This window comes from Salmo trutta, chromosome 7 (genome assembly GCF_901001165.1).
Source record: "Salmo trutta chromosome 7, fSalTru1.1, whole genome shotgun sequence".
Classification (NCBI taxonomy): domain Eukaryota; kingdom Metazoa; phylum Chordata; class Actinopteri; order Salmoniformes; family Salmonidae; genus Salmo; species Salmo trutta.
The window spans coordinates 46,337,863-46,352,328 of record NC_042963.1 but is presented as its reverse complement, the minus strand read 5'-3'; the positions used below and the strand labels follow the sequence as shown (position 1 = coordinate 46,352,328).

At 41.6% G+C, this 14,466-nt stretch overlaps 1 protein-coding gene and 1 pseudogene across 1 annotated transcript in view; both read left to right on the top strand.

The window, feature by feature from the left end:
- Positions 1 to 2,231, top strand: part of LOC115197525 (carbohydrate sulfotransferase 8) — a 100,359-nt gene extending 98,128 nt beyond the window's left edge. The window contains exons 3-5 of the mRNA XM_029759154.1: positions 118 to 158; positions 341 to 750; positions 1,038 to 2,231. Of these exons, the coding sequence (XP_029615014.1) occupies positions 118 to 158; positions 341 to 750; positions 1,038 to 1,746 (1,160 nt within the window). The 3' untranslated portion in view covers positions 1,747 to 2,231. The remainder of the gene's footprint in view (positions 1 to 117; positions 159 to 340; positions 751 to 1,037) is intronic.
- A 1,091-nt stretch (positions 2,232 to 3,322) lies between these two features.
- Positions 3,323 to 4,734, top strand: LOC115196687 (vacuolar protein sorting-associated protein 4A-like; annotated as a pseudogene).
- Positions 4,735 to 14,466: the final 9,732 nt, after the last annotated feature.

Sequence of the window (14,466 nt, the reverse complement as noted above, 5' to 3'; positions counted from 1 at the left end):
GGCTCTTTCTTGATACCAATTTCAGCTCGCCTGGAGAAACTTGTTACAAGCAAAATACTTTTTGTAATACGTAATGTAGGATTCTATCAATCTCTCTCTCTCTCTCTCACTCTCCAGGTGCGAAGTTCATGGTTGCTCCAAGGTGGCCAATTCAAAAGGTAAGATTACTTGATCAGATCAGATGCCTGCTTACATTCAGCTCTGAGCTCCCTCAAAATAAGCTGCTGAGCTTCCCTCAAAATAATGTAATGACGCCATCTTGTGGATTATTGAGGAACAAGCACTATCTCCATCTTGTGTAAAGTTGAGCTTCTGTTAACAATTGTTCCATGTGACACAGGATCAGCCCTCAGACAGTGCAGTCGTTGAGGGCATCAACCTAGGTGGAGGTTTCCATGGAGCTCCAGGGGAAGAGATATCCTCTAACCCCAGTCTCCCTAGTCCTAGCCCCAGGCAGCCCCCTTCCTTACAGTGGCTGCCCCACCCATCCACCTCAACCTCCGGAGACCAACAGGCCGAGAGCTCCAGGCCACCGGTCACCAAACGCCACAGGAAGCTGCTGTTAAAGAGCAGTTCTGTAATTCCTAGTGGTGCCCCCCCTGGTGAGGAGGGCCGTCAGTTACAGGGCATGGCTCATACCCAAGTGTCCCGCCACCACCTGCTGAGGGAGGTCTGCACCAAATACCAGCCGGGCGTCACCGAGCACCCCGTCTCCCGCCGGCAGGTGTCCCGCGTCTACGTGGAGGATAGGTGTTGTAACTTTTGTGGTTAATTTCATTGAGCATTATCGTCAGATATTATTTACAGTACATGTAAATACATTACATGATTTACATGTATAATTGTATTTCATTAGTGTTCATTAGTGCTTCATGTTCAGGGCTGATCTAGAGGTCCCCCTGTCCATGTAATTTTATTCATTGTGATCTAAAAGTCCTAACTGATCCTAAATCAGGACTCCCACTCTGAGATGTTAGATACATACAGCCCCAGATAACTATTCATATATTTCTGTTGTATTGGTTAATTAATAATAGGTCAGGCCTGCTGTACTGTGAGGTGCCCAAAGCTGGCTGCTCCAACTGGAAGCGGGTGCTGATGGTCCTGGGAGGCAGTGCCACCTCCACGCACGGCATCGCCCATGACGACGCACACTATGCCAACCAACTCCGTCGACTGGACGCCTACAGCCAGGCGGGCGTGGCCGAGCGCCTCCGCTCCTACACCAAGGTCCTCTTTGTACGGGAGCCTTTTGAGAGGCTGGTGTCGGCCTTCCGTGACAAGTTCGAGAGCCCCAACTCGTACTACCACCCGGTGTTTGGCCGGCCCATCATCTCCCGGTACCGGGCCAACGCCTCGCTCTCTGCCCTAAGGACCGGCGCCGGGGTCACCTTCAGGGAGTTTGTCCAGTACCTGTTGGATGTGAGGCGACCCGTGGGCATGGACATCCACTGGACGCCGGTCAGCCAACTCTGCAGCCCCTGCCTGCTGCACTACGACTTCATCGGGAAATTCGAGAGCCTGAAGGAGGAGGCCGACTTTCTGCTACGGAGAATCGGGGCACCTAGCAACCTCACTTTCCCTGACTTTAAAGACAGGAACCCCAAAGCAGAAAGGACTTCCTCCACCATTACCCAGAGATACTTTGAACAGTTGAACGCCACAGAGAGACAAAGGGCCTATGACTTTTATTACATGGATTATCTGATGTTTAAATACCCCAAACCCTATAAAGACCTGTACTGAAGTAGTGGCTGGATTGACATGTTTAGATTATTCATTTAAGATTATAAATATGAACACTACAGAAGAGATTATTATCCTGTGGGACTTGAATAAGCACTACAGACACATTGATGTAAAGTATTCTACATGTCTTATTTACATCTGGTTACAATTATGATTTGATGTGATTACTTTGAGCATAGGTTGTACAGCTTTTTGTCATAACACTTTGTATAGTGTGCAAACTGATGTACTTTCTTTGTCAAATGCACTTTTATTGATTGGCAGACATAGCCTACATACAATATCCTCTCAACAATCAACGAGATATTGCTCTCAATCAACAGCATAATGACTTCTATGAAGTGACCTATACTCTGAGTGAAGATTTTATTATTGTCTGTTCATTTTCTTCTTTTTTTCAGCCTTGTTATATGAAGGTATATTTGTCATTTTGGGTCATCGTCAATCATGTGACTATTAAAAGGGAAAACGTGTCTTGTTATTCTGCAGACTTTTTATAAAAAGAAGGAAAAGAGAGCCTAGCTATACTCTCCCAAAGCAAAGACTAATGTTTGCGGATACTGTAGCAGATTTCACAGTTACTGAAATCCTACATTGCCTACTGATGTGTACCATGTGTCTTAGACCATTTTAATATCATTCAATTTGATTTCAAAACCACATTTGCTCTTGAGGTATTTGTTTTCTATTTTACTTACAGAACATACAATAAACTTGTTACAGTACGTACCTCAAGGCGGAAGGTAGCCTAGCGGTTAAGAGCGTTGGGCCAGTAACTGAAAGGTCGCTGGTGCAAATCCCGAGCCAATTAGGTGAAAAATCTGCCGATGTGCCCTTGAGCAGGACACGTAACACTAATCGCTCCTGTAAGTCGCTCTGGATAAGAGCATCTGCTAAATGAAAACAAACTAAGGGACAGGAAAACATTAAATAAGGGACAGGAAAAATATATCAATGTCAGTTGGTAGCTCAGTTGGTAGAGCATGGCGCTGCCAGGGTTGTGGGTTCGATTCCCACAGGGGACCAGTACGAAAAAAGTATCAAATGTATGCACTCACTAATGTAAGTCACTCTGGATAAGTGTCTGCTAAATTACTAAAATGTAAAATATTGCCTTTCAGATACAACTGTGGGTTCATGATCTTTGATTCTGTAATGTACAATAGGGTTTCTGGGTAATTGTATGGGCCTCATGTTACAATACTAATGATTACACTGTAAAGAGTCAATGTATTGTTTTACATGTCTGTGCAGAAGTGTTCTATCTACAAAGACGATTTCAATCCCCTAGCCTTAACACTGCCAATTTTGCTAATTTTGTTCATTTTCATTTGTTTGGGTTTTCAAGCACCATTACCATTAATAAATGTTTTATCAAGCCTTTACTAATTAAACTAAAACATTTCTCTGTTGTTTTTCCACATCTGGTTTTAGGAAAAGTGACCAAAATGTGTTACAAAGAACCCTTTTGGAACCCTTTTTTCTAAGAGTGTAGAACAATAGATATCAAATGGGAAATGTTTTACGTTGTTCAAGCTAAAAATAATTTCCTAACAGACACAATAAAGTCATAATCAAGCATTCTCATCAGTGCATCATGTCACCATCAGGTTTGAGAAGCATATATACATCCCTCTCCTAGAACAGCCAGCAATGTCCCAGATGTTCCGGCTGCACCTGGGCAACACGCGTCACAGCATCAGTGACGCAGACCTGTGTAAGCTCGCCAAAAAGACAGAAAGCTACTCTGGGGCCGATATCAGCGTCATCGTATGAGATGCCCTCGTGCAGCCTGTCAGGAAACTGCAGTCAGCCACACACTTCAAAAAGGTCATTTATACACACAATAGTAACTCTATTGCAGTCGACTCTTGCATACAACACTAAAGGTGCATCTCTTTCTCAACCTTTAACGATATTTAAGATAGTGTGTTGTTGTAATGGTACTCTAGGTGCAAGGTCCATCCAGTGCCAACAGTCAATTGATGGTGGATGACCTTCTGACCCCGTGCTCGCCCGGGGACCCGGGAGCCATACAATTGACCTGGATAGATGTACCTAGCGACAAAATTCTGGAGCCCATCGTCTGCATGGTAAGAAACACACATTGTCAAAGACTCCAGCCACCCTAGTCTTAGACTGGTCTCTCTGCTACCGCACGCCAAGTGGTACTGGAACGCCAAGTCTAGGTCCAAAAGGCTTCTCAACAGCTTCTACCCCCAAGCCATAAGACTCCTGAATAGCTAATCAAATGGCTATTTGCATTGCCCCCCCCCTTTTACGCTGCTGCTATTCTCTGTTTGTTATCTATGCATAGTCACTTTAATTCTACCTACATGTACATATTACCTCAATTACCTCAAGTAACCTGTGCCCCCGCACATTAACTCTGTACCTGTACCCCCTGTAAATAGCCTCGCTGTTGTTATTTTACTGCTGCTTTTTAATTATTGTTAACTTTTTATTTTCTATTTTTTACTTATATATTTTTTACTTAACACTTATTTGTATTATTTTATTATCTTCTTAAAGCATTGATGGTTAAGGGCTTGTAAGTAAGCATTTCATTGTAAGGTCTACACCTGTTGTATTCGGTGCATGTGACAAATAACATCTGATTTGATTTGATTTGATTTGACATTCCCAGCACAGACATACTCACTGTGTTCATTGACATTCACATTCACAGCTCACAAACATGCTGGAACATGTTGTTTCAACATACACATCCTGGCACTACACACTGACTCTCACATTTGTGTAATTGCTGAACAATGCTAATGCTTTTTTTGTCTTCTCTGTGTCCCTCTGCCCTCCAGTCTGACATGCTGCGCTCACTATCCACCACACGGCCCACAGTCAACACCGAGGACTTGTTCAAGGTCAGGAAGTTCACAGAGGACTTTGGACACGAGGGCTGAAAGGTCCTGGTCACCCGGGGGGTTCACTTCTCCTTACCCTGTCTCTCCTCCTCTCAAGCCCCATTCGTACAACCTCCTGTCAAATACAGTAGTAGCTACAGAAGCTACAGTACTACCACACTACAAACTTGGACTTGTTTGGCTAACCTGCATTGGCAAGAACGATGGAGCATTTTAACTTCATACATATTCTTTCCCTGTGATCTTTCTTTGCCATCCTGCACTTTTTTAAGTTGTTTTTTGAAGTGACTCATTATGACGGAGTGGTGTTAAGGCGCTTTTGAACAATTGCGTTACGTCGTTTTCTTGTCTTGCATGTGTGTAATTGCATGTGTTTTATTCAATGTTTAAGTCTTAATGTATGTATTTATGTGTATGATTGCTCGCTTTACTTTGCTTTTAAATTCATTGAGTATTGACTGACCATAGCTGCACCAGGTTTGCCACTTGTCCCAGTCCCCACTAGAGCTACCCCTTCATTACAGGCAGTGTTACTTACACTATTTATGATCATTTATTATATTTTTACATTTACATTACATTTAAGCCATTTAGCAGACGCTCTTATCCAGAGCGACTTACAAATTGGTGCATTCACCTTATGATGTCCAGTGGAACAACCACTTTACAATAGTGCATCTAAATCTTTTAAGGGGGGGGGGTTAGAAGGATTACTTTATCCTATCCTAGGTATTCCTTAAAGAGGTGGGGTTTCAGGTGTCTCCGGAAGGTGGTGATTGACTCCACTGTCCTGGCGTCGTGAGGGAGTTTGTTCCACCATTGGGGTGCCAGAGCAGCGAACAGTTTTGACTGGGCTGAGCAGGAACTGTACTTCCTCAGAGGTAGGGAGGTGAGCAGGCCAGAGGGGGATGAACGCAGTGCCCTAGTTTGGGTGTAGGGCCTGATCAGAGCCTGAAGGTACGCAGGTGCCGTTCCCCTCACAGCTCCGTAGGCAAGCACCATGGTCTTGTAGCGGATGCGAGCTTCAACTGGAAGCCAGGGGAGAGAGCGGAGGAGCGGGGTGACGTGAGAGAACTTGGGAAGGTTGAACACCAGGCGGGCTGCGGCGTTCTGGATGAGTTGTAGGGGTTTAATGGCACAGGCAGGGAGCCCAGCCAACAGGGAGTTGCAGTAATCCAGACGGGAGATGACAAGTGCCTGGATTAGGACCTGCGCCGCTTCCTGTGTAAGGCAGGGTCGTACTCTGCGAATGTTGTAGAGCATGAACCTACAGGATCGGGTCACCGCCTTGATGTTAGCGGAGAACGACAGGGTGTTGTCCAGGGTCACGCTGAGGCTCTTAGCACTCTGGGAGGAGGACACAATGGAGTTGTCAACCGTGATGGCGAGATCATGGAACGGGCAGTCCTTCCCCGGGAGGAAGAGCAGCTCCGTCTTGCCGAGGTTCAGCTTGAGGTGGTGATCCGTCATCAACACTGATATGTCTGCCAGACATGCAGAGATGCGATTCACCACCTGGTTATCAGAAGGGGGAAAGGAGAAGAAAGGAGAAGAAAGGAGAGAATATTTCAAAAAAAGGAGAAAGAAAGGAGAAGAAAGGAGAGAATATTTCATTTCATCAAGATTTTTGTTGTGAATGCATGACTGATGATGTACAGAGCTCATCATTGAGTGGGAGAGGTGTTTACATTTAAGTATTTCTCAGTATTTTTCTTTACTGAAGTCCTTTTTTATTGCTGGACTTGAACATTGAAAATAATAGTTACACGATACACTATCATATTGTTCTAATACTGTTGTCATAATAGTATTGCTATGTCTCTCTATAATTGGGGAAATATTGGTTGAGTAATACTGAAGTCTGGTCCCAGAGGGGATCTCACTGCTGTTACACGTAGCCATGATGACCAAGTTACCCTGACTTAATAAAAGATGAATAAAAAAATAAGATGTGCTTGTTATTACTTTATTTTAACTTTACAGTAAACTTACATCTTACTTTTGCTGTCATACCTGTAAAGAAGAAAATGGCTACACTTAAGAGTTGCACATTCAATTAATACAGAGCTCATATAATATAGTTGTATGACACAGACAACAGAGAGACTGGGGCAGTGAAAAGTAATAAGGCAAAAATAAAAATCCCAATCCCATCATTAGTTAGGCTTTTTAACTGACACTAGATAGGGTAGTTGTTCAAATTGAAATGTTGTATTACTAGGTTTCTCTTTATGTTATGTAAGCTGCACTGCAATTGAGTTTTCTTTAACTGTCAATGTGCTCCATTGTGGCACATGTATTTGTGTAAATAAAATCTATCTATTCTGCCTGGTCTCATAGAATAGACGTAACATAGTAAAAGGTAAATCCGGGACATTCAAATTAGTATGATATGTTATGTTTAGTATGGTTACATAAGACAAAAGATTACTTAAGGCAAAAACTAAAGGAGGGTGGTTGGTCGGGTGGGCTTATAATCCCAATGTCTGGAAACCCAAAGGTTGCGTGTTTCAAATCTCATCACTGGCACCGTTAGCATTTTAGCTAATTAGCAACATTGTAACTACTTACAACTTTTAGCTACTTAGCATGTTAGCTAACCTTTCACCTAACCCTAACCTTATCCCCTTGTCAAGCTAACTTTAACCACCTATCTAATGATAGTGTTAGCCACCTAGCCACCTAGCTAACATTAGCTACAACAAATTGGAATTCATGACATATCATACTTATTGCGAATTTGTAACATATTGTACAAATCGCAATTCATAACATATCATACGAATCAGTGGCGGGTGGGTGCCGTTTAAGATGAGGGAGGGATTTCTTTATATCTATTACAGCAAATTGGATGACTGTCATTAATATTACGTTCACCCATCTCAACGTAACATCGATAGGTATAGGCTACTAAATGAAACAAACATTTTCCCTGTACCCGAATTTCCCTATGCCCATCATGAGCTTGTGACAACAGATCGAGAGAAAAATGTGAGTAATCCAGACAGTGCACATTCAATATCACCTTGCACACTCTTGCCTGCATCTGGCTAATCTAGGGTGTAATCCTTAGACCAACAGTTTCAAATTAGAGTTTCTATTGAACAAATTCAGGTAAATTCACAAATTCACAAATTTCGTTCTGTTTGCTTCTGTTTAAGAAACGTTTTCCAACAGAATCGGTGGAATAAATACAGCCCTGATCACCGCAAACACAATTCACTTTCATAGCAGCCAAATATAAACAGCATGATCATTTGATCTTCGTATAATTCCTTCTCGCATCTACGTGCTCTCCGATTCTCCTCTTTTCTCTTCGCATGAGGACTTCAGTGCACTGTACAGTGTACAGCAAGAGGTTAAGCTGTTACACCGGCGGACCCTGGTGGCAATACATTTATAAATCCAAAAGCTTACCTTGACTTAGAAGAGTTCCAGTGTTGGATAGCCATAGCCAGCTAGCTAACATAGCATCGCTCTCTGTTTGAGCCGGGTGTTTGAGTAGGTTAAACTAGCAAGCTGCATTGGCTAGCTAGGTAAGTGAACGTGAAAGTGGGGGAACAAATACAACATATTTAGCTAGCTCTCTCTCTTGTTTCTCATTCTTTTTTGAAGAAATGAATTTGTACAAAACTGTTCAACTATTGGCTTTCTGTCTCTTTGAGTGATCTATTCACCACATTTGATGCACTGCAGTGCTAGCTAGCTGTAGCTTATGCTTTCAGTACAAGATTCATTATCTGATCCTTTGATGGGTCAACAACATGTCAGTTCATACTGCAAGAGCTCTGTTGGGTTGGAGGATGTCCAGAAGTTGTCATAATTTATGTATAAATCTATGGAAAGGGGTGAGAACCATGAGCCTCTTAGGTTTCGTATTGAAGTCAATGTACCCAGAGCAGGACGGAAACTAACTGTCCTCCAGTTACATCATGGTGCTACTCCAGAGAGTGCTGTTGGGGCTACCGTACACCTTCATTGCAAAATAGTGTGTTTTAATCACATGAGGTTGGTGGCACCTTCATTTGGGAGGACAGGGCCCGTGGTAATGGCTGGAACAGAATTTGTGGAATGGTATCAAATACATTAAACACATGGTTTAATGCCATTCCATTCGCTTTTTTCCAGCCATTATTATGACCCATCCTCTCCTCAGGAGCCTTCACTGGTTTTGATAAATTATTTGGTGATGTGAATATATCTAGTATAGTTTTATCTAAAAAGGATAACTTTTTTATTGTTTCACTATTTTTATTTTTATGAAATTCGCTGGGGGGGGGGGGGTCGTCCTCCCCTTCCTCCTCTGAGGAGCTTCCACTGATACGAAATGTAATTCATAACATATCATACGAATTGTAATTCGTAACATGTTATACAAAATGGAAGATGGACATCCATAAATTAATACATACCAGAGGTGGGACCAAGTCATTGTTTTAGAAGTCACAAGTAAGTCTCAAGTCTTAGCACTGAAGTCCCAAGTCAAGTCCCAAGTCAAGTCCCAAGTCAAGACAGGCAAGTCCGAGTCAAGTCTCAAGTCAAGACCGACAAGTATCAAGTCAAGTCTCAAGTCCTAAACTTTGAGTTTCGAGTCCTAAACAAGTCATAATGTGCTCTTCACCAAATGTAATACCATTTCATATTTTTAACAAGAGTAATAGTTAGTATATTATATTTACGCAAATCATGAATGCTTTTAAAAATATCTATATATTTATGACTTTCCAAATAAACGTTATATTTCTATGGAAATACATGGGTAGCCATGAGAAAGACCCCCCACCCCAATAGTGATCGATTATCGAGGATCGCTACGGGGCGCAATCGGGCGATGTAGGCTTGTACACAATCGCCCAACCTTAACACACACACACACACTCTCTGTGTGTGGTTACAGTAGGCTAACGTATGTCAATGGTTTTAGGAACAACAGTAACATCAGGCAGGATTTAGGCTACCAACTGCCTAGCCAGTTGTAGCTCAATCTGGGTGCAATGATCACTGACCTACTATATGGAGGCTCATTGATTTAACGTTACGTTAGCCTACATGCTACACCAGCAAAGTTATAAATTATATAGCTGTCGCGAGAATTTTCAACCCCAATGATAATAACTAACAATCAATAAGCTTTGACCAATCCCCAAGGTTTGTAAGACCCTGGGTTTAATAATAATTAGGCAAAGACTCAGCTTATGCAAAAGGTTCATACAGTTTATTCACGAGAACGTTCTAAAGTCCACAATACAAAGACATGCCATTTTATAACTCACTCCCTACTTACGCACATACCTCCACACAAACAGTAGATAACCTACGCACATACATACACACGAACAGTTGGTAGAATGTATCCTTCTCCATGGTTCTCACCACTGTTCATCATTACCAAACTGGCAGTTCCATCCCCCCGAGATTAGAGGAACATTGAAAGGACTCCCTGTCCTATCGTAAGTTTCTCAGAGTTCTAGCCAGGTCAAGTCATACACAGTTTAATTGTTCTCGGTATCTTCTTAGTCACCCACACACATATTTCTCTCCCTCACACGTCTCTACCGAACCTTATTGGACTTACATTTAGTACTTTACGTTCATTATACATGTTACATAAACTAATAATCACTAATAGTTACGTTTCAGGGTGGAATTCTTTAATCATTACCTTTAAGCATATAAATTGCCTTATCAATAGCTGTCGGCTATATTAGCCACGTCTTACCATTATTTGTGCAGCTTCAAATGTCGAACAAAGTTGGAAATTGTTGCGCCTCCGTCTGTAATTTTCTTCCTGCATGTTTTGCAAGTTTTTTGGTGATACAGCGTCGTCTTTATATCCGAAAATAATAATTTTGGGTATCATCTTTCCAAGGGCTCCATCTGAATTCACCCGCCGACGTTCCTCTGCACTGGCACCCACAACTTTTTCTCAGCTGACACAATTTGATTGGCTGCTGTCCAATTCAAACTGTAATTCGTTAAATGAGGAGTTGATGCGCTGAACACCTTTTTTAATAGCATAATATTTTATGTTTGGACTTGGGGAGGTATCAAGTCAGGTCGAGTCAAAAGGCTCAAGTCCAAGTTAAGTCACGAGTCATTGGTGTTAAAGTCAAAGTCGAGTTGCAAGTCATCATATTTGTGACTCGAGTCTGACTCGAGTCCAAGGCATGTGACTCAAGTCCACACCTCTGATACATACCATACCAAACGTAACATATCATACTCATTGTCCCGGATTTCATTAACTAGGTTACGTCTACCCAGAGTCCAGGTTGATATATTAATGAAGGGATTTGGTGGTTAACTAAGACTTTCTCATGACTTTCAAAAAACCATTTGACTTGACTTGTGGAGTGGCAATGCAAACCTCTTGTCATGGCTGTAAGTACTGACACTTATTTGTAAATGGACTGTATTTCACTGTTTTTCACTGTAATGGTAATGTTACTCTTGCTTACTAACCCAATTTCCCATAGGGATAATAAAGGTAGTTTGACCGCAACATGTCTTGTTTCTATTGTACTGTAAACAGTTCTCGGGAAGAAATGGTGGGGCTGAAAGAGACACTCAAAACTGAGTGTTACGAAGGTTAAGTCCAAACAAATGAGTGTTTGAATATGCACTCCAACAGGTTAACTGAAGTTCAACCAAGAGGCCTGAAACAGCAGGTAGTGTAATAACACCGGTTAATCTAGTAACTTTTGTAAATGTAATAACTTTAGATATTTAATGTAATAAAACCAGTTCATGTAATAACTTGCCGGATAACGTAATGCAACATGTACGTATTGAACAGATAACGTAATAGCTTTTCTTGCTTAAGGGGCAACCTGCCGTTAAAACAACAACAAAGGGTCAGCCCGCCAGTGTTTTGGTAAACAGCTGAGTGATGGGGTTGGAGAAATGTAAGCAGACCTTTTTGACACCTATCACTGTAGGCTATGTTTCATCTTACAACAGCTACATAGAGGCAGTACTTAACCAAATGTTACAATGTATGCATCAACATTAAACTAATTGGGACACTAATTTTAATTAAAGATAACATCAAACAAAAGACATGGGTGCACTTTCAGTTATTGTGAAACCTTTCATCTTCACCGTTCAATGCCTTAGCTTTGAATTGTAAATGTTTATATAGTGAACAAAAATATAAACACAACATGTAAAGTGTTGGTCCCATGTTTCATGAGCTGAAATAAAAGACCCCAGAAATGTTCCATACCCACAAAAAGCTTATTTCGCTACAAATTTGTGCACAATCCCTGTTATGCATAGTGCCAACTGTAAAACTTTGGTGGAGGAGGAATAATGGTTTGGGCTAGACCCCTTAGTTTAAACATTATGGACACCGGCTCTTTCCATGACATAGACTAACCAAGTGAATCCAGGTAAAGCTATGATTCCTTATTGATGTCACTTGCTAAATCCACTTCAATCAGTGTAGATGAAGGGGAAGAGTCAGGTTAAATACGGATTTTTAAGCCTTGAGACAATTGAGACATGGATTGTTTGTGTGCCATTCAGAGCATGAATGGCCAAGACAAATATTTAAGTGCCTTTTGAATGGTGTGTGGTAGTAGGTGCCAGGCGCACCGGTTTGTGTCAAGAATGGTCCACCACCTAAAGGACATCCAGCCAACTTGACACAACTGTGGGAAGCTTTGGAGTCAACATGAGCCAGCATCCATGTGGAATGCTTTCGATACCATGCCCCGACTAATTGAAGCTGTTCTGAGGGCAAAAGGGGGGGGACTCAATATTAGGAAGGTCTCCTTAATGTTTTGTACACTGTGTGTTTCTCACAAGCAATATCTTTAATATCCATGTAATGTCTTGAATATCTATTATGCTGACTAATGATCTTTTCCTCTCTCTCTTGGCTGTCTCTTCCCCAAAGAATGTATTAATTATTCTATGACCGATTTATCATCACAATGTGAAAGACATGTCAAACTGTTCTGTGCATCCCTTGACTGTTGTCAAACTGCGTAGTGACTCTTGTATTCCCCTGTAATGAATCTTGCTTTGTTTGAGGCTGATTTTCAGTTCTGCTCAAATAAATATGATTTGTTATGACAAAGGCACGTTTGACATCCCCAACTCCTGTAATGATTTCTTTCCTATTATGCATTGTCACATTTCCCAGTCGGAAGAATATCACTTGGCAAGGCTGCATTGGAAAAAGTATAATTTGTTCTCCGTAACTCAACAGTAGAACAGTTCAGTAAGTGAAAGTGTTGATGAACCGTGATGGGTGGATGGTAATTTAACTGTTGTTTAGGTGCGGTGTTGTGCTTTGTGGGTGACAGAAACCTCACTTCATCTTTCTGTTACTCTCCCCCTCACACTACTCTTGGTAACTATTTCAGCTCGGCTAGAGATTACCAGCAAAGGACTTTGGTAATACGTAATGTAGGATTCTATCAATCTCTCTAACTCCACTTTTTTCTCTCTGTCCAGGTGTGAAGTGCATGGTTTCTACAAGGTGGCCAATTCAGAAGATAAGATTACTGGATCAGATCTGTTGCCTGATTACATTCAGCTCACTGAGCTGCTGATAGGGCTGTTTACTGAAAACAATGTAATGACGCCATCTATTGGTTTCTTGAGGCACAACCACTATATCCATCCTCTGTAAAGATCAAATCAAAGTTTGTTGGTGGATTACACAGTTTAGCAGATGTTACAGCGGGTGCAGTAAAATGCTTATATTACTAGCTCCTAACAATGCAGTAAAATGTCAATCAAGTATACAAATGATCAGAATGGAAAAAAACAAGAAGAAATCAAGAAATGTTGGCACAAATTAAATGAGCTAATGCCCCAAATAGCACTATAACAGTATAATCCAAATGCAATCTGTGTATACAGATGAATTTACACAAGATATACTAAGAATGTACAGCAGTAGATATATTAGACTGACAGAAGAATCCAGTATATCCATAAATATGTGGTGAGTATAAGCAGTGTAACTAAAATGCAATGTACAGTCGTAGAAAAGTGCAGGGTAGAGTACCAGGTGATAGCCGGAGAGTGACAGTGTCTAAGGTTCAGGTCAGAGTACTGGGCGAAGGCTGGTTATTGGTGAGTGTTTAACGGTCTGATGGCCTGGAGATGGAAGCTGTTTAACTGTCTCTCGGTCCCAGCTTTGATGCACCTGTTCTGAATTCACCTTTTTAGATGGTAGCAGGATGAACAGGCTGTGGCTCGGGTGGCTAAGGTCCTTGACTATCTTCTTGGCCTTCTTGTGATACCAGGTGCTGTAGATGTCCTGGAGGACAGGCACTGTGCCCCTGATGATGCATTGGGTTGACCGCACTACCCTCTGGAGAGCCCTGCAATTGTCATGCGGTAATACAGCCTAACAGGACGCTCTCGATGGTGCATCTGTAGAAGTTTTGAGGGTCTTCGGGGCCAAGACACATTTATATTTCATTTTTTTTTGTAATATTAAACTTTAAAAAAAACTTTTTTTTTACAATAAACAAAATCATACATAGACAAAAATAATAGGCAACTTCACATTTCCACAAACATTAATGACATCACTCTTGCTCAGACCCCTATGTTCCCACTGTATCCACATCCAGTTTTGTTTCTCATGCTTGTAAGACTGCCCCACATGACTTCAATTTGTGTTATGTTGTTTCTGTATGTAGACAGATTTTGTTCAGTATTTAAATAATTAAGGGTTTGATTCTTCCATTCTCTTAGTGGCAATATAACTTTTTGGGAGACCTGACCATATCCACATAGAAATGTGAGTTATAGATATGTCATGATCACTGAAAGCAAGTCTAAGAAGGGGTACATCTGTTCTATGTGCAGT